Below are 19,735 nucleotides of genomic sequence, written 5' to 3'. Positions count from 1 at the left end.
CTCATATGACTTATAGGACTATGAGTAATTTTATACTAGAACGACAACAGTATACGATATGACTGGGTGGTCGCAGTTTGGCTTGCGGCCGACCCAGGTTTGGAACCCCAAAGAGTTTCTCCCAAATAGCATAACCCTGGTCCTCCCCGTATCTCCGGAGGAACCTTCTCTCCTGATGTCACTTGACACCGGTTGTACCACCACAAGAGTCGAAACCCTTTGCCGTAACGCATGCAGGATAAAACCCAAAGTTCTTATATTCATTTTATATTATTATCACTTTTAAATGAAAGCAGGCCCAATTATAAAGGCCCGGTTAAAGTCTAAAGCAAGCGGTATTTAGCACCTAACCTAGGGCTCTGCTAGTATTAGTTTTCCCCCAAATTAGCTTCCGATTGGTTCTAATTCAACTTGTCTTGTCTTGGTTCGATTCGATTGGTGGTGAACTCAATTCAGCTGGCGATCAGCTTACAGGTACCCAATCATTCCATACAACCCTAACCCAACCTTTATAATTATAATCCATTGCCCAAAAACCCTAATTATTTCCCGTTACAATTTATTTGAATGTTGTTGTGAAATTGATTAGCCTACCTATTCTATAAGCTGTGAAGGTTTTAATTGACGTGTTTAGAGTATTATTATTGTTATGTAGAGTTTACTGAAGTTACTAGTCTGGTGTGAATATTATTATGTATTCTTCGAGAGGGAATAATGCTTATGATCAACAGCAGCCAAAGTCACAGCCTTACTCTGCTCAATCGGCTTACGCTCAAAATGTAAGTGTCACATGTTAACTTACTTACTTACTTTGTTATTTTATGTTGTCATTATTTACACACTCATCTGACATGTTATATGGATCAAGAAGAAACAAAAGTAAATTCTTTAAGCTCAATTATAGGGTGTTGCTATTGCTAGACATAACCCCCCCCCCCCCCCCCTATTTTATATTCTTACTAAACGGACCCCGTACCCCCTCTTTCAAGTTTTACTTTAATACAGTTCAAACATTTTTGGTTTTTTCTTTGCTTTTTTGTTATCTTTTATTATCATTATTATTTAAAAAAAACACTATTTTTTATTATTTTGTATATTATAAATATATCTTTTTTTTCAATTTTTTAAAAATAACAAAAAGTGCTTGTGTGTGTGTGTATATATGCAGAAAATTTTTTTCTTTATAAAAACGTATCATTATCTCTTTAAATACATTTTATAATGCATCTAATAATAAAGATTATTACTATGATCGAGAACAATGAATACAAAAGAGGAAACAAAAAACAAAAAAAGAAAGTTTATAGTTTTTCATTTGGTATATTAAAGGGAGACTCTAAAATGACAAAAAAAATGTTACGGGGGTGATATGTCAAATAAAATTGTTAAATGAATTGAAAGTCGGAAGGGGGTATGACAAGTAAGATAGGGGCGCACGTTTAGCCTAACCCTAATTATATGTTGAAGAATCAATTGAAGTAAAATTTTAAGAATCAGGTATTTTCAGTATAAAGATGCTTTCTAGTTTTATTGTTTTTTCATTCATCAATAGTGTTCCTACTTGGAAAAAATTCATATCTTTAATAAGTTTTATATATCATTATTATGACTGAATATGCAAGGCTCTAGGGGTGAGATTTTATCCTGAATACCGGTACTGAACCGTTACATATGGTACGGTATTCAGTACCCACTTTTCTCAAATTTGCAATTTTTCGGTATTTCAGTAGTTGGTACCAATTCTCATTCCTACTAAAAAATGTTCGAACATGCCGGTTTAGCTTTTTTGGTATCGATCATTCTTATTTGGTACCTGTATCGGTACCCGTTCCAAGATCAATGAATTAGGGAAAAAGAACCAAAGCTGGTACCGTACCGAAACACCGGTACTGCTGTACTGGTTATTGGTACGGTGGTATCAATAAATTCGGTATTGGTACATGTATGGCACCAATCTGATCCATGCAAAGCTCATTACAGTAACATCTATTGGAAAAATTGTTTGTTTGACATTTAAACTGACAGGCTTTGTAATTTGCCTTTCAACGTTTTATTTGTTTTGATGAAACAAGTCCCTTTTATTTCTAGTGACATTCTTAGTGAAATTAAAGTTTGAATGAGATGTACTGTTTTTTTAAAGAAAGAAAAGCTTTCTTCCTCTTTATGACTTTTCATTGTTGTTTTGAAAAGCCTGGACCTGATGGTGTCTCAAGGCATTCAGCTTTGTTAGGTAGCCATCCATCTGCTGGAGCTCATTATGGTGGTCAGTATTCCTCATTGTATGGTTCAACAGCACACAATAGTGCTTTACAGGTCAGTGAAATTAGTTTTAGTTGGGTATGTAGTTTAGTGTATGTAACCTTTAATGCATCTATGCAGGCTCCAGCTGCTAGTACCAAAGGAGCCGGTTCGTCTATTCTAGAAGGTCGAAGTGGCTATGGCTCACCAAAGTACCCATCTGACTACCCTTCTGTTAGTCGGAAATATGATGATAGGCTTTCATATGCTGAACGAGCAAGTGCATATTCTGGGAGAGATTTGCCAAATGATCCACCTGTTCGGTTTGCTGATTCTATTGCTTTTGGTCATCAACATAAGGTTTTTTGACTCATTAATATTTGGCTAAAGTTTTTATGCGTTTTGTTTGAAATTGCACATTAGATTATACCTATTTAATCTTGAATATAACGCTTTTGGGCAGACCGATATTTATGATCGTTTGGATGCGGCTACCGCACTACGACAAGAACTGCTACAATCTGCTTCTGTAGACGGGGGTTCTAGGTACACTTATTTGTTCTTTAATATTTTAAACTTTTATTCATCCATAAGTTGCTATCGCTGATGAACAAGATACAATAGATGTACTGGATACTGATGTCAACAACTTAACAAGAGGAACTCTTGAAGTAACGATTGATAAGTTAATAAGTTAATAATATCTTTTAACACTAAGTAGCAAAACGGTTTCTGGCAGACAAGCTGATTATCTAGCAGCAAGATCGGCTACAGCTCGCTCGGGTCAAGAACTTTTGTCGTATGGCGGGAGATTTGATACCGATCTTCATGGTTTATCAATGACGCAACATGCACCATCGATTCTAGGGGCTGCTCCAAGGAGAGAAGTGGAAGATCTAATGTATGCTCGCGGCGCTGCTAATCCTGGTTATGGAGTTAGCCTGCCACCTGGCAGGTCATATGTTGCAGAAAAGAGTCTACGTGGCACGTCCCTGGACCCACCAGATTATCCAGGCAGCATTCTGGCACGTGCGGGTTATTCGAGACTTGATGATCGTAAAGATGACGTCGCATATGCTCGGGAAATCGAACGAAGAGAGGAAGATCGTCGTAGGGAGATTCTACGAGAACGTGAACGGTCGCGAGAACGGTCCTGTGAACGGCATAGGGAGCGCGAACGCGAACGGGAACGAGAGCGTAGGAAGGAACGAGAAAGAATGTTGGAAAGACGGGAGAGGGAGAAAGAACGTGAAATTAGGCGGGAGCGGACCCCACCAAGAATCTCAAGGGACAGAGGTCGTTCCACATCAGCAAAGCCCGGGAAGTCTTTAAAACGGGAATCACCTAGGCGCCATTCACCTGTTAGAGAAAAACGAAGAGAATATGTCTGCAAGGTAAAACAACGCATCGGACCTTTTCTTATTGGCTATCGTGATCTCCAATTCTTCCCGTTGACTTTTCTTTTACTGAAGATTACTACCCGTTGACCATCAACTATGTGTGTTTGCTGTGCTTTCACATTCGTGTTCTGTTGTCTCTAACCCATGGTGCAATTTCTGGGATTATTGATCGCCCATCTGTCATGAGTTGTTCTCTTCAGTTACCCTCAACTCGTGTTCTGTTCACCCTTGTTGGGATTTGCAGTCATCAGCTTGGTGAAGATATGGCTGTAGAAATATTTTGGGTTCATCCTCTTTGAAAGATAAAGATTTTTGGTTCTAGTTACACCATATATTGAGTTCATCGAACTTCGAAGATATTATGACTACTCTTTTGAATGGATTCTTTTTCTCACACATTTCAATGATTATAGAATTATATGTTGTAGGTTTACTCATCCAATTTGGTGGACCCTGAGAGAGATTATCTGTCCATGGATAAACGTTATCCTAGGCTATATGTTTCACCTGAATGTTCCAAGGTACATGTTTTTTTCAAATTGTTATCTCCTCCATTCTTCATCTTGTCATTGAATTGAGTATGTGTTCCAGGTTGTTGTTAATTGGTCAAGGGAGGACCTGAGTATTCCTTTTAATACCCCTGTTAGGTATGATTGCTGATATCTTGTTTTATTCTTTTTGTTCACTTGTACTTTTTTTTTCTAGCTCATACGTTATATTCATAAGTTAATAACAAGGAACTTGGTTGAAATTATGATAGACAACCAACATCCTGACTCTTTTTTGTTAACAATTTTGATGCTGTTGAACAGTTTTGAACATGATTTTGTGCAAGAGGAAACCTCAAGTGAGCATAAATCAGCATCCGCTGAAACATTAACTAATGATCATGTAAAATTGGAAAGTGGAACTACTCGATGGAACGCCAAGGTAGATAATTTCAACTTTAAGCATTTACAGGCTTGATCTTTTTTGTAGCGTACAATATCATTTCTTATTTTATATTTTTTACTTGTTTGATTCAGTTGTTATTAATGAGTGGCCTTAGTCATAACGCTTGGGAGGAATTGTCATCTGAAAGAAAGTATGAGGATCGTATCCCCCATCTTTGTAATATGCTTAGGTTTGCTCTTCTTAAAGAAGGGAGTTCTTTCTTGCCAATTGGTGGCTCATGGGACCCTGTTGATGGCAATGATCCTTTAGCAGATAAAACTGCTTTAGTTCAAACCGTTTTAAGGTTGGTTCTTTTGTGATCAATTTTATGATTTTTGTCTTTATATTTCATCTGTCTTGTCTAAATTTAATTTATGATCTTTAGGTATGCCAAAGAGCTCACAGGACTTGACTTAAAGAACTGCCGAAAGTGGAATCCATTTCTTGAGGTAATGCAAAATTTATTCTTATATATTAGTTGTTTCTTCTATTCTTTTATGATAATAACTATTTTTATTTTTTTGACATTTGCAGATTCACTACGACAGAATTGGAAAGGATGGGCTTTTTAGCCACAAGGAAATCACTGTACTCTATATTCCTGATTTATCTGAGTGCTTACCCTCAATAGATGCATGGAAAGATCAGTGGCTTGCCCACAAGAAGGCAGTTGCAGAGAGAGAACGCTTGGATGCTCTTAAAAAGGAGGTATACAAAAAATATGATATAAAGTTATATCAAATTAATGTTAATATGAAACATGATTAACCCTGGAGCCTTTCTGATACAGTTTCTTTTTATCTGATGGTTTGTTTCTTCTGTAGAAATCAAGGGAAAAGAAAGAAACTCCAAAAGGTAATATTTTGGAAGGTTTTTTTTTTAATTAAGGTTATTGAAATTTTGATTTATCTCTGTTGCTTTAGATAAGGAGTCCGAGAAGACAAAATATTCAGATAGGCTTGTAAAAACAGAGAAAAAGAAAGAGGCTGGATCAGCGTCGAAAGTTAATGGAAAAGGAAAAGATAGCTCTAAAGTGAAAGCAAGGGATGCTGGAAAAGATGGGGACAAAGCCATTGCTGTGAAGAAAGATGGGGACAAAACCGTTACCGAGAAGAAAGATGGGAACAAAACTGTTACCGAGAAGAAAGACGGGAACAAAACTGTTACTGAGAAGAAAGACGGGGACAAAACCGTTACTGAGAAGAAAGATGAGGGCAAAGCCGTTACTGAGAAGAAAGACGAGGGCGAAGCCGTTACTGAGAAGAAAGATGCGGGCGAGACAGTTGTGCAGAAACCTGGTAGTGGGAAAAAGAAGATTATTAAAAAGGTTATTAAAAAGAAGGTTGTTCCTAAAAAAACCGAAAAAGCATCCAAACAGGATGATGATACTAACATGGAGGTTATTGGTGACACTGCTGAGTCATCTGGTACACCTTTGACTGCCAACACTTCTACTAAACAGAAAGCTATTAAAAAGACTCCAGTGGTGAAAATGGTTAAGAAAGAAGATGAAGTTAAAGAGGCTGAGATTTCTGAGGATAAGACAAAAAATGATGACGTGGTTGGTGCAAGCGATAAAACTGTTGTTAAAAAGAAAATAGTTAAAAAGATTACTAAGAAAAAGGTAGCTGTTAAGGTTGCGAATAATAAAGATAAAGTGGTTAAGAAAAATGAAGCAGGGCCAACTATTGGGGGGGAGCAAACTGCAAGCGAAGTCAAATTGGAGAATAATGAGTCGGTCTCTGAGGCAGTCACGCCAAGTCTTGGTGGTTCAAATGAAACTGGAAAAAAAAGTGAGAAAGTTCAAGTGAAGGTAGAGAAAAATGAAACTGGAAATAAAAGTGAGAAAGTTCAAGTGAAGGAAGAGAAGAAGGTTAAAGTAGAGGTTGGTTCTGACAAGAATGAGAAATCAAAGGATGTAAAAGAGAAGAAAGCTAAAGTGGAGGGTGGATCTGACAAAAAAGAGAAACCGAAGGATGAAAAAGAGAAAAAAGACAAAGATGTTAAAACTGAATCCAGGGGTAAAGAGGTCAAAAATAAGAAAAAGGTTGAGGAGCCACCTAGACATCCCGGGTTGATCCTCCAGACAAAAGGCAGCAAAAATAAAAAAGTAATTTTTTTTTCCTTTTTCCCTTCTTAATTATCTATGTGTTGTATGCATATTGCAAAATGTTCACTTGATCTAGTTGTGTAATGCTTACTTTATTTAATTGTCACATTTTATGCAACAGCTGTGTTCATTGTCACTTTCACTGGACTCACTCATGGATTATACTGATAAAGATATTGAAAAATCAACATTTGAGCTATCTGTATTTGCTGAAACATTTTATGAAATGCTTCAATTTCAAATGGGTTCTCGGATATTAACATTTCTCCAGGTGGGTATTTGTTAAAGATATGATGTTTACAGTTTATTTTATAATTCCATATTCAACGATAATGTTATTAATCCTTCTTTTTTGGTTTCGCTGTTAGAAATTGAGGATCAAGTATGTGGCTAAAAGGAACTTAAAGAAGAGACAAAGGGAAGAAGCTTCTGATAAGAAGGAAAAAGAGAAAACATCATCTGCTAAAAAGTCATCCCCTAAACGCCAAAAAACTGATGATGTTACTGTCGAAAACAAACCAGCTAAAACTGAAACATCGGTTGAAAGTGAGAAAAAAACTGATAAGGATGAAAACATGGTTGTTGAGGATAATGTGGAGGACACGAAAGCGGTAGATGAGCCGGTAAAAGATGAAGATTCTGAAGAAGATGTAGAAGAAGAAGAGGAGGAGGAAGTAGAAGAAGATCCAGAAGAGGAAGAGGACCCTGAAGAAGATCAAAGCATGTCTGATGCAGAAAACGAGGCACGTGTTGACTGTTCTAACTAAACAAGGAACTGAACATTCATATTTTTATTAAATAATATCTTTTTACAGGAGAAAGTTGAGGATAAAGTTGACATGGATGCGAAGTCTGAGAAAGCGGATGAAAAAGTCAAAGGTGAGCAAGAGGAAAGTGTTAAAACAACTGTGAATCAGGAGAAAAAGGAAAACCAAAAGGTGGACACGAAGAAGAAAGAAAGTGCAGTTACCATTGACAAGAAACTTTTGCAGGCATGTCATTTTTCAATGTCATTCTAGTGAACCATTTACCTTTTTTGTTAAATCATATAAATATACATGATTTTGATGTGCACTTGCTTTTTTGTTAACAGGCGTTTAGGTTTTTTGACCGAAATCGACTGGGCTACATCAGGGTAACTTGAGTTATCTATTAGTATCCGCTATCTTTTGATGTGAGAATGCAATGTTTGAATACCATTTATTTCATATGTCTTTGCAGGTTGAAGATTTACGATTGCTCCTGCATGCATTGGGAAACAGCATGTCTCACAGGGATGTCAAGGTTAGATTAATTGTCTGTTTTGCCCTTGTTTTAGGTGGCATTTTCAGCCCAATAGGGGTAAATAGGTTAAACTCAGCTGAATAGAGAACATGTGTTAGAAGTAACCGAATTTGTTATCTTTCTGGATTCAGGAACTTGTACAAAGTGCATTGCTGGAGAGCAACACCGGGAGGGATGACCGTGTTCTTTACAATAGGCTGGTGAAGATGACTGATATCTGAACTGTAAGACACTGGCATTTTAGTAATTACTTCTACATGCCAAAATCTTTTTTGATTGCTCCTTTTGTAATCATCAAACCGATTTCCTTACTAAATCACAGCAACTTGTGGCTTTTGCAGTTCATGGCAGATCATATATAGTGTTCTGGTTCATCACTACACTACAATTATATGAATACTTTGGATAGATAGATGGTTGAAGTTTGAAGTTTGATCTCTACATGGAGGTCTATGATAGGTTTGGAGAAACAAAGATTGTGATAATTTAATTGTAAAATAATTGGTCAAAGACATGTTGCTTGACTTCTTGCAATATTATCTTAAAGTATGATTATTTTCGCAAGACGTTGTTAGGAGTAGGTTGTGGTTTGAGATGTATTTCACAAGACATTCTTGCAATATTCACTTAATGCTGCTAGTAAACTTTCACCATTAGATCAATTTTTATTTTTGCTCCCATAAATTGTATCATTGATTTCGTCTGGGCTTTGTAGTGGATGTTAGTTGAACATGTAATTTATCGTACTTGGGGATCAAGGTTATTATCATCAGCGCTCAACACAGGTCCCCCACACTCACCTCCCTTCATTGCCCTTCACTATGGTGTGTTCATGAATAGAACCAAATCCAATGTTAGCCTTCTCACGGGCTATTCTACGTAAGCTGACGGTGACCACGTGTAGCACATTGACGGCGACCTCATCTCTCATGTGTTGCACATTGAAAGTATTGTCATGTTATGTAATTCTTATATATGGTTATGTGCTAATAAGAAAAGCTCTACTTGTAGCTTGTATGTAGATCCCCACTGGGACAAGCAAATTAAATATCTTGTTTCGTTTAAATCGTTTCTGCGTGTTATAATCGTTGGTGCGTATTGCGTTGTCGCTTCTGAATTGCCGCTAAAATTGTCATTCATGGCACAAGTATTATTTGATAATGAAATATAATCTTGGACAACATAACATTAGTAACAAACTAGTGTTTTGTAAAACTTAAACCTTAAAAAGGTGATATCTAAATCAAACTACATAGACCATCTATTAGATTATTTTCAAACAAAACTTTTTTTATACAAACAGAACACGATAAAATACAATATCGATCTCGTTCAAAAAAATTAAAACCATGAATATGTTGATAACCTCAAGACCTACAAAGTAAAATGTTTTAAACCATACATAAAATAAAATGGTTATTACTTGTTACTCGGATTATTTCTGTGCATAACTAATATGAATAGAATCAACGAGTTTTCCTCAACAATTTTACCATTAAAAGATAAGGGTACAAAACAGGTTATCGAACAGTTCATTGCAAGTTCATTCAAGCTCTTATAAATTTTGGCCAAATGTATAAATTGGTGTCTAATAGAAATCCAAACTAGATCCATTAATTTTCAAAAGAAATACAGTATATATATATATATATATATATATATATATATATATATATATATATATATATAAGTTTAGACTAACCCAATCAACAATCTCACAATCTCAATCTCATATTATAAAATTAATTTATCTCTCTTTAATCTATAAAATTTAACCCACTCCAATCTTTAACAACCCAATCTCATCCTTTTTTTATTAAATATATTTAATTTATAATTAGTTTTGATTAACTATATAAATATAATTAAGTAATTATATTTTTTTTAAATATAAAAAACTTTAAATATATATATTAATCACACACATTTAATAAAATAGATAAAAATAAGTTACAATAGTAGCATGAAATACAAAATTACACGTATTAATGATACAAAACTATATATTTATTCATCAACTCCAAATTTCTGCCATATATGCTCAATCAAATCGTTTTTTAGAATGTTATGAGCTTCTCTATTACGAAGTTGTGCCCTATTCGTCATATAACTGGATAGGCTTGCAATTCGTTCAGTAGAGTATTGAAAGAGTGGTTCATCATCTTCACTAGAACTCCTTCGTTGTCGGTTTGTAGGCCTATCATTAAGAAATTTGGATGGATCATAATAGTTAAGGTCTGTGTCCCGTTCATCCTCAACAATCATATTATGCATGATGATACATGCAATCATAACTTTCCCCATGGTATATTTGTCCCACAACTTACATGGGTGACGTAGAAATCTAAGCATCCAGTAACATGGTGACACGTGGAAACAAAGATAATGTTTTGATATCTAGTTGTTAACGCCAGATTATGTTATCTAAACAAAATCCAAGCAATGAGTAAAACAGTGACACGTGGCAACGAAGATAAAGTTGGATATGTAGTTGATAATGCCAGATTATTTTATCTAAACAAAATCCTAAAACCGTGACATGTGGCAACAAAGATAATATTGGATATGTAGTTCATAATGCTAGATTATCTTATGTATACAAGAAACTAAACATCCAATAAAACGAAGATAATGTTGGATATATAGTACATATGCATTATAAACTAGTGAAATAGATTACATATGAAACATATTACATGCATAAAGTGAAACACACATACATAAAAACCAAATATATTACAAATGCATAACAAACCAACTAAAATTAAAACACACGGTGAACCGGATTTAATTAGACGAACCCATAGAGTTTCCTCATCAGATGACGCTTCATCATTTCTTCTTCAGGCGACAACAACAGCTTTTGCAACAGTGCTGTTAACTGCATATGTTGCATTTCCTCCCGCTTCCCTTCCATTTCCTCCCGCTTCTTTTCTATTTGCTCTCGCTTCCTTTCTTCCTTTTCTTTTTCAAACTCGAGTCTTTTTTTCATGAGTTCAATTTCATCATTTCTAACAAGGTTCAATACACGAAGCTGTTCAGTAAACTCCTCAGAAACCTTACCTTTTTCTTTTGCTTTTCTTTTGGCTGCATCTCTACCTGTTGGACGCTGAATTGTTGAACCACCAATAGTTGGTGTGTCTAGGTTGGAATTGACATAGTCCCCTTCTTCGGTAGTCCTTGTTCTTTTTGTGCTTTCAGCGCTTTCTTCATCACCCACTTCACATTCAGGACGGGAACGTGTTGCATCATGGTTAATCTGTAGATCCCACCTAGGGTGCTTACACATAACTTCATTAAAAACGATTTGAATCTCAGAATTAGGTATTAAGATAATCTTCAGAATCTCCAAGATTCATGTGAAAGTTTGAAAATTGATGATTCATTGTAGGAATATAAAATCAGATAGAGATGAAAGGTGTGAGTGAATATGAAAATTCTTATAATATTTACAAGGTTAAAATACGAATTTAGATATTTATTTTATTTTTGTGAACAAATAATGTTTGATTTTTTTAGATTATAAATCTTATCCAAAAAATCTGACTAACCAATAGAAAATTAGTGGTTCAAATAAGATAATTCAATAATGGTTAAAAATACAATTTTTTAAACAAACTCCATTTTTAACAAAATTTATACCAGAATGCTCATAAAAAAAATTAAGTAAGACTGTGTTTTTAGATTTTTTTAAAAAGTCAAATATAATAAGTTATAAACAAAAACCAAAATATATATATAAATAATTATTATGAATTAAAAAGGAAAAATCAAAATAAAAAGTAACCAATTGAAATGTGACATGTCTGAATGAGACAAACAAATTGGGTTTGCAATCTGGTTTGCCATTCCGATCGAGATGCCCCCTTTACTCCTTTTTTCTTTTTTTTATTCTCAAAATCTTAAGATTACAATTTTGAGAATACCAATGGTTGTAGTCTTAACATGAAGTGGAAATCAACAAAAGTCATGCATTAGATTACTAGTTTAGCCATAACATAAAAGACCATGGGCAATACATGATATGATAAAAGGTGCATGCTCTCTGCATATGCTATGTGATAACTGATACTCAAAACACATCATTAACCTTTATAATGAAAGAAAAACCATTCTTGATCCATCATCAATTCCTCTTCCGCTTCACATAATTCTCGTCTCCTGCAAATCAACCAGCACACTTCAATTAAGTAATGTGATCATGACACACCATGTATACATAATACTAGCAGAAAATCAAGAAATACATAATATAACATATATTACTTAATTAATTTTTTTATATCATACGCTTACATACAATAAAATAGTTAATTATATAAATATATTAAAAGAAAGCAAATAAGAAACTCATTTATGTCTGGCTCGCGCTCGTTTATTAAATACTGACTTCTTTCTTATTGTTGGTGAGTCGTGTAGTTGGATTCTCCAATACTCATCATGTGCTTGTTGTTGCTTAGCAGCCTTTTCAGTGTAAGGTTTCTTTTCCTGTAAATTTGTAACCAAATGTGGGAAATTATAAATATATTCAAATAAAACAAAAATAAAAATAAAAATAAAAACAAATGAAAAACAAGAACTCACTTCCTCTGACATGGCCATTTCTCACCACCCTCCCTTCCAACCTAGATAAATAAATAAATAATAATAATTAACAAATAAAGAAAATGAAAATGAATCAAGTTAGAATAATAAAATATTACCACAGAAACTCTTGTTATCAGGATTTGCTTTGTCAAATGATTTCCTAAAATCCTCCCTACAGCAACAGCAAATGTACATGTAAACAGTTTACTTGAATAATAATAATAATAATATGTAAAATAATATACATGAAGTGAAAGAATGGAGTAAGTGGTTTTTTGCTTGGATCCCTTTCATTCTTTGATTTCTTCACTCTCATTAACTCCTTTCTGCATAAAAATAAAAATATCCAAACTTTATAAACAAAAAACAACAAACTTGATGATACCCATCATTTAATATCATAATCTAAACCTTAAATACCTCTCTTCCAGCGTTTTAGCAATATATTCGTTGACCGTTTCAACAAACATTTTATCTGTAACCAGACAAATTCATATGTTAAAACTAAACTATCTAAAGATATTAATATTAATTGAATTGACATCATTCCGTACCCAAATTCATTTTGATTTTGGCATCACGACCGCATTCATGCGTGGTAATTAAGGCCACGTCAACACTCTCATTACACGCTTCGCTGTAGAACATAACATTACAAGTGCATTAAATTAACATAAACTATAAACTAGATACGAGCAATTTGGTACCGAGTACCATTAAATAAGAATGAATACCAGTATGTGATAAGGCAGTTGTTCTTGGGTCGTTTAACAGAAGTGGCTTCTTCTGCTTCAACCCTCTTTCGGCGTTGACTGACTTTGACTCCGCCATTGAGATCTTGATTGAAGGTTGAAAGGAATCAGAGAGATGAAGATTAATTGGATGTTGGGAGGGAAGGGTTTATAAAAAGAGTCTGTAAAAGAGAAAAAGAGAGGGAAAATATAATAATACTGTTTTAGATATTTAGCGCCAAAAGTGAGTGGCGCCAGTTATTGAAAGCTGAAATCTTTTAGTGTAGAATTTAAATTATGCATTGTATTCTATATTTTACCTTAGCATGAAGAAATGGATATCAATTAAAAGCATGTATAGGATTTAATAATTTAGCCATAACATATGACCATAGGCAACAAATATCATAAAAGGTGATACTCTCTACATAAACTATGTGATGACTTTAACTAAAATCACACATCATTAACCACTAACACCAAAAACTAACAAAAGATAAAGCCAAAATCAAAATCTAATCTATTCATCTTCAGCCACCACTTCCGCTTCTTCCTTCTCAGCTTCAACATCACTTGATACTTTTTCCTGCGAATCAACCGCCACCGCCTTATCATTAGCACCATTTGGATTCTCCAAAGCCTTTTGATATTCTTCTTTAAGCTTAGCAGCCCTTTCAGTGTAATCTTTCTTTTCCTGTAATTTATCACCCATTAGTAAATAAATAATGTTATTTTTTTCAATCAAACAAAAAATAGATGAAAATCTGCAACTCACTTCTTCTGACATAGACTTCCATTTCTCACCACCTTCCTTTGCAACCTAAATCAACAATAATAAGATTGTTATTGTTATTAAAATATCCCAAATCAAGAAAGAAAATGTAACTTATTACTCAATTTGCATATAAAATATTACCACTGCAACTTTCTTGTTATCTGGATTTGCTTCCTTGAATGACTTCCTAAAGTCTTCCCTATACCACAACAAATTACTCCAATCAATTACATGTAACAAGATTAAACCAATTTATTATAAATTATAAACATGAATAATATTGTGGCATACATGAAGAGAAAGAAAGCAGTTGGTGGCTTTTTAGGTTTACTTGGATCCCTTTCTTTCTTTGATTTCTTGCCAGACAATTCTTTCACCGACTTCTTTCTGCACAATAAAAATCAAAACTTTAAACAAAAAAACCAAGAAACCTAATACCCATGATTTATTAACATAATGTAAACACTAATTACCTCTCTGCAGGTTTTTTAGCCACCGATTCACTAGCTGTCTCAACACACATTGTCTCTGTAATAAGACAAATTCATATATTAAAACCAGTCTAATTAAACAAACACCAATAATTTGATCAACATCATTACATACCCAGATTCATTTTGATTTTGGCATCGAGACCACAATCGTGCATGCTAATTAATGCCACGGCAACACTCTTGTTACACCCTTCACTGTATAACATTACAACAACAAATTAACAAAAAAAAACTATAATTTAGGGATGAGCATTTTTAGTATCGATTACCACCAGATCAAATCAATAAAAAAAAACTTTTGTTTCTCAAAACGTATAAATTATATAATAAAAAAAGTCATACCCAATTTATTTATTTTTTTAAACCCCAACTGTAGGGGTATGGTACTAAACCCGGCTTACGACCTTAATTTATTATGTCTGGCTTATTTTATTATATGGACTAATACAATATTATTGGGCTGAGGGGGTTTTGTGGAGGTAACCCTAACTGGGCTAGGCCCATTAGGGTACCATGATGGTGGCCATGAGGCTCCCTATATAAGGAGGTCTCCACCTCCTTATTAAGGGATTGTGGTTGTTCTCAATAAGAGCCACCACCATAACCATTTTTGTGTCTGTAAACAAGAGATCCTCGAGATTTCTTAGCAGTCACCTCCACACCCCCAAAAACCATTGCAGATCTGAGCGGAGGAGAGCGAGATTTGGTTACATCATCCCGTAGAAGACGATCCGGACTATGCCTGATACGTTCCGTGTTTCTTCATTGGCGCCATCCGTGGGACGGTAACGAACCACACCTCAATCTTCCCCGTTTCATGCCTGATCTGTGTTTCTAGAGTGACGGAGGTTAGATCTGGTTCTAATTCCTTCAGATCTGATTCCGTTTGAGCAACAGTTACGTTCGATATTCTTGTTTGTCTCTCTAGATCTGCGTTCATACGCAATAGGTGTCGGATCCAGATCTGATTTTTCAGTGTTCAATGCTGGAATAAGTTCTAGATCTATAGTCACAAAGCAAAAATTGGGTGTAAAAAAGGAATACACAGGAGAATGACAGGCTGTGTACAGCCTCAAAATAATAGCCATCAATATTATCCACGCGGAAACCACTATGCGGGTTGAAAGACGAATCCATGCCGTTGGTTTTGCGCAGAAGACTCCGCCGCCATGCATGCGCGCCCGCGGAAACCACTATGTGGGTCGGAAGACGACTCCATGTCCTTGGTTTTGCGCAGAAGACTCCACCGCCATGCATGCGCACTGCCAAGGATCAAGACTTTGCAGCCATGCATGCCCGCGGAAACCACTATGTGGGTCGGAAGACGACTCCATGTCCTTGGTTTTGCGCAGAAGACTCCACCGCCATGCATGCGCACTGCCGAGGATCAAGACTTTGCAGCCATGCATGCGCGCCCGCGGAAACCACTATGTGGGTCGGAAGACGACTCCATGTCCTTGGTTTTGCGCAGAAGACTGCCACCATGCATGCTCGTCAGCGGGTCACCATTCCGCCGCCCTGCACGCGCGCCCGCGGATCCTCACTCCGCAGTCATGCATGCGCGCCCGCGGAAACCACCATGTGAGTTCGAAAGACGACTCCATGATTTTGGTTTTACGTAGAAGACTCCAACGCCATGCATGTGCACGCAACCCTCTACCATGCTTGTGCGCAACTCGCCGCCATGCATGCGCGCTCAACTCTTCGCCATGCATGCGCGCTCAACTCTCCGCCATGCATGCGCACGCAACTCTCTGCCATGCATGCGCACGCAACCCTTCGCCATGCATGCGCGCTCAACTCTCCGCCATGCATGCGCACGCAACCCCCGCCATGCACGCGCGCTCAACTTTCAGCCGCTATGCATGCGCGCCCGCGGATCACCACTCCGCCGCCATGCATACGCGACCTTGGATCACCACTCCGCCTCCATGCATGCGCGCACCGCAGATCAACACTCCGTTAGACCAACACCGATCACTAAAGAACGCATACATCTTCGCATCGCAACTTTTTAAAATCTACAAACTGGGGCGGAGGTCTTATTCTGCTCCGACACGGCATCCCTTACAAATTTGTGGGTCTTCGAACAAGAAACAGTTAGCTAAATAAATAATATTATAGCATGTCAGTAGTGCAACGTAAGCATTGTCAGTATCATCACATGTCACATGACAACAAAGTCTTGATGGAGGAATTAATTTCCAAATTTTCAAAACAGCCCCATCAACTCTTGAGTCATATTTATTATGATAACAAAATAAGGATTTAAGCTGTTGACATTTACCCCCCTCTACAAGTATAACAAGGAAACCTTCCTCGATCTGAAAGAAGTCTCGCGTCAGAGGCGCGGAACACTTGCGTTAGAGGCGTGGAATTCTCATGGCAAAGCGAAAACAATTCTCGCGTCAGAGGCACGGAACACTCGTGTCGGAAGCGTGGAATCCTCGCGGCCAAATCCCAGAACGCTAACAATAGCACATGCTTGGTTACAAATTCCTCAAGTAAGTGAATTACTTCACAAGTTTTTACAAAACCTCAACATTATTATTGTGCATTAATATAAGCATAATTGGCCCGAGGATGGGAACCTTGTAATACATTCACTTTTAGTTGATATGTTTTTGCAGGTTCGGCTACGAGTCGCACAAGCACCTGTGACATTATTATTATTATCTGGCCGTTTGTGCCTCCATTATTATTTTGAAAACAAGTTGAGATAGTCATCCTGCGTAGAAGAGGCCCTTGTGGGCCAGTCATTATCATCATATTATAGCTCATAAGCCGCAACTCGCGCATGCTTCATTATTTTATAGCTCGTAAGTCGCCTCACGCGCAAGCTTCATTATTTTCATAGCTCGTAAGCTGCCTCGCGCGCAAGTTGCATTACATTATTATCGAGATGCGCACTCTATCTTTTATCAAGCTCCGCGCCACTATTGTTATGATGCGTGCTATATCTTATTCATGCCAGTGCACCATTATTATCATAAGGATCACAACATGTCACCATCATAGAGAAAACCTCTCAAAACTCAAAGACAATAAAGACAAGGCCGAATAAAGGGGAAAAAACCGCCTCATATCCTAACACACCTTATGAAGTCCAGCGCTCCACCTAAACGCTTGCACGCCTAGGAGCAACACTGGACTTGGGGGGCTTGTAGAGGTATGGTACTGAACCCGGCTTACGACCTTAATTTATTATGTCTGACTTATTTTATTATATGTTCTAATACAATATTATTGGGCTGAGGGGGTTTTGTGGAGGTAACCCTAACTGGGCTAGGCCCATTAGGGTACCATGATGGTGGCCATGAGGCTCCCTATATAAGGAGGTCTCCACCTCCTTATTAAGGGATTGTGGTTGTTCTCAATAAGAGCCACCACCATAACCATTTTTGTGTCTGTAAACAAGAGATCCTCGAGATTTCTTAGCAGTCACCTCCACACCCCCAAAAACCATTGCAGATCTGAGCGGAGGAGAGCGAGATTTGGTTACATCATCCCGTAGAAGACGATCCGGACTATGCCTGGTACGTTTCGTGTTTCTTCACCAACCAACTCACAAGCCAAATCTTAGGCTCATTTAAAGATTTTTCTCAAAATATATGTAAATAATTAAGAACACATGTAAATTAATTAATAATCAAGCAAGGCTCAAGTTCTCATAAGTCAAAACGAGCCTAAACCCGGTAAATTTAATTCAGTACAATATTCAATACCCACTAATACAAACAAACAAAAACAGTAATCTGTACTGAAACAGGAACCAACGAAATTAAACTTAATAATAATAATAATAATACCATCGAGTGAAAGCACTGCCGTTTTTAGCTCGTTTAAGCGTGACCGAAGTGGTTTCAGCTTCGACCCTCTTTCGGGATCGATTAGCGTTGACTGATTTTGACTCCACATTACCAGTTCGCGCCATTAATTGAGTGTTAAAGTGAGTGCTAAAGATGAAGAAGATTGGATAATTCTAAGTGCTGGGAAACAAGGGTTTAATAAGAGGGGAAATATTAATATTTCATGAATTTTAGCGCCAGAATACAAATGGCGCCACTTTTCAAATGCAAATTCGTGCGGATTGCCAACCTGGCATAAGCTCCGCCGTTAGATTTCCTGTTAATCGCAGTATGAAACAAAATACAGAATTAGCCCACGAGTTTTATTTCTTACAAGGCAATTCTAAGTAGGATTTCGTTTTTTCTAATATAATAACTTTTAAGATTTGATGTTTTATACGTGTGCTTGTTTGTATATACGTGTTGATATAGTGGAGCATAGATTGATGCACAAAGATATATCGATGTTGAACGGTTTTGCTTTCGTCTAATAATATATTATAACACTTTATAATATTTTTGTATATACTGTAGCAACATAAACAACATAGATATCGGTAGGGCTATAAACGAACCGATCGAACACAAATAAGGCCTTGTTCATGTTCGTTCGTTAAGAAAATATTGTGTTCGCGAACACTTACCGAACAAGATTTTATGTTCGTGTTCGTTCATTAAGAAAATTAATGTGTTCACGAACGGTTCACGAACACAATAAAATCGGTAGAGGATGAGAATAAGACCGATGTATTCATCAATGTGAATATTGAAAGCCCGTAAATGAACACGAACAAGAGCATATTCGTGTTCGTTCATTTAACTTTATAATTAATCGAACAAATATTTATGTTCATATGCATTTATTTAAGAAAAATTGGTTTTAAATAATCCCAACTATGCCCCATTGGCTAATAACGGTCCCAGCTTAACATTTGGCTGGTGACGGTTTCAACTAAATATGTGTTTGTTTCCAACGGTCCGCGACTAATGGGATACTAACTCCATTAGTTTTATGCTTATGTGGCGCGTAAAGCTGTAAAAAATGTGCTTATTTGGCAGATTACATGGCATTTGTCCTTTTGTATTATATGTATAATATTATATAATACATTAAAACATTATTTAACCCAGCCCAGCCTCCTTTCACCCATTCTGCCACCACAACTGGCATCTCCGGCTATCCGGTTAGCCACCTTCACTATAAAGCATATTTTCTACATAATACATATATATTATTTTGAGTTTAATAATTAAACTAAGCCCAAAAAATGGATTAACCTTACATCAGGTTTAGTTTCTTAAACTCAAAACGAGTGTGCTACCTGGTTCATCGGA

General features: G+C 36.4%; 2 protein-coding genes and 1 long non-coding RNA gene across 3 annotated transcripts; 1 reads left to right on the top strand and 2 right to left on the bottom strand.

The window, feature by feature from the left end:
* The first annotated feature begins 357 nt into the window (after positions 1–357).
* Positions 358–8,870, top strand: LOC143623624 (protein SHORT ROOT IN SALT MEDIUM 1-like). The gene is made up of 21 exons (XM_077094476.1): positions 358–474; positions 656–779; positions 2,191–2,313; positions 2,380–2,598; positions 2,702–2,784; positions 2,978–3,632; positions 4,067–4,159; positions 4,230–4,285; positions 4,451–4,568; positions 4,664–4,875; positions 4,957–5,020; positions 5,106–5,279; positions 5,396–5,426; positions 5,495–6,681; positions 6,803–6,952; positions 7,050–7,424; positions 7,497–7,673; positions 7,775–7,816; positions 7,903–7,965; positions 8,097–8,189; positions 8,307–8,870. The coding sequence occupies exons 2-20, from the start codon at positions 693–695 to the stop codon at positions 8,184–8,186; spliced, it is 3,999 nt and encodes a 1,332-aa protein (XP_076950591.1). The 5' UTR covers positions 358–474; positions 656–692; the 3' UTR covers positions 8,187–8,189; positions 8,307–8,870.
* A 3,926-nt stretch (positions 8,871–12,796) lies between these two features.
* LOC143623566 (uncharacterized) lies at positions 12,797–13,190 on the bottom strand. The gene is made up of 3 exons (XR_013151919.1): positions 13,107–13,190; positions 12,973–13,027; positions 12,797–12,878 (listed from the first exon to the last, which is right to left on the bottom strand). It is a non-coding gene; the product is annotated as an uncharacterized LOC143623566 (long non-coding RNA).
* A 501-nt stretch (positions 13,191–13,691) lies between these two features.
* LOC143623565 (high mobility group B protein 7-like) lies at positions 13,692–18,597 on the bottom strand. The gene is made up of 7 exons (XM_077094438.1): positions 18,362–18,597; positions 14,665–14,747; positions 14,532–14,586; positions 14,350–14,445; positions 14,200–14,257; positions 14,059–14,103; positions 13,692–13,977 (listed from the first exon to the last, which is right to left on the bottom strand). The coding sequence occupies exons 1-7, from the start codon at positions 18,484–18,486 to the stop codon at positions 13,804–13,806; spliced, it is 636 nt and encodes a 211-aa protein (XP_076950553.1). The 5' UTR covers positions 18,487–18,597; the 3' UTR covers positions 13,692–13,803.
* Positions 18,598–19,735: the final 1,138 nt, after the last annotated feature.

Source organism: Bidens hawaiensis, unplaced genomic scaffold (genome assembly GCF_021521415.1).
Source record: "Bidens hawaiensis isolate Kalapana, Puna unplaced genomic scaffold, B.hawaiensis_p1.1 tig00003506_1, whole genome shotgun sequence".
Lineage (NCBI taxonomy): Eukaryota > Viridiplantae > Streptophyta > Magnoliopsida > Asterales > Asteraceae > Bidens > Bidens hawaiensis.
The sequence above is the reverse complement of the archived record's forward strand: the minus strand, read 5'-3'. Positions and strand labels throughout refer to the sequence as shown.

Excerpts from the sequence above, each read along its gene's own strand:
- LOC143623624 (XM_077094476.1), top strand. The coding sequence starts at position 693 with ATGTATTCTTCGAGAGGGAATAATGCTTATGATCAACAGCAGCCAAAG. Across the intron at positions 2,314-2,379 it reads CACACAATAGTGCTTTACAG|GCTCCAGCTGCTAGTACCAA; the intron begins GTCAGTGAAATT and ends GCATCTATGCAG. Across the intron at positions 6,682-6,802 it reads AAGGCAGCAAAAATAAAAAA|CTGTGTTCATTGTCACTTTC; the intron begins GTAATTTTTTTT and ends TTTATGCAACAG.
- LOC143623565 (XM_077094438.1), bottom strand. The coding sequence starts at position 18,486 with ATGGCGCGAACTGGTAATGTGGAGTCAAAATCAGTCAACGCTAATCGA. Across the intron at positions 14,587-14,664 it reads CAAAATCAAAATGAATCTGG|AGACAATGTGTGTTGAGACA; the intron begins GTATGTAATGAT and ends GTCTTATTACAG. Across the intron at positions 14,258-14,349 it reads ACTGCTTTCTTTCTCTTCAT|GGAAGACTTTAGGAAGTCAT; the intron begins GTATGCCACAAT and ends GTTGTGGTATAG.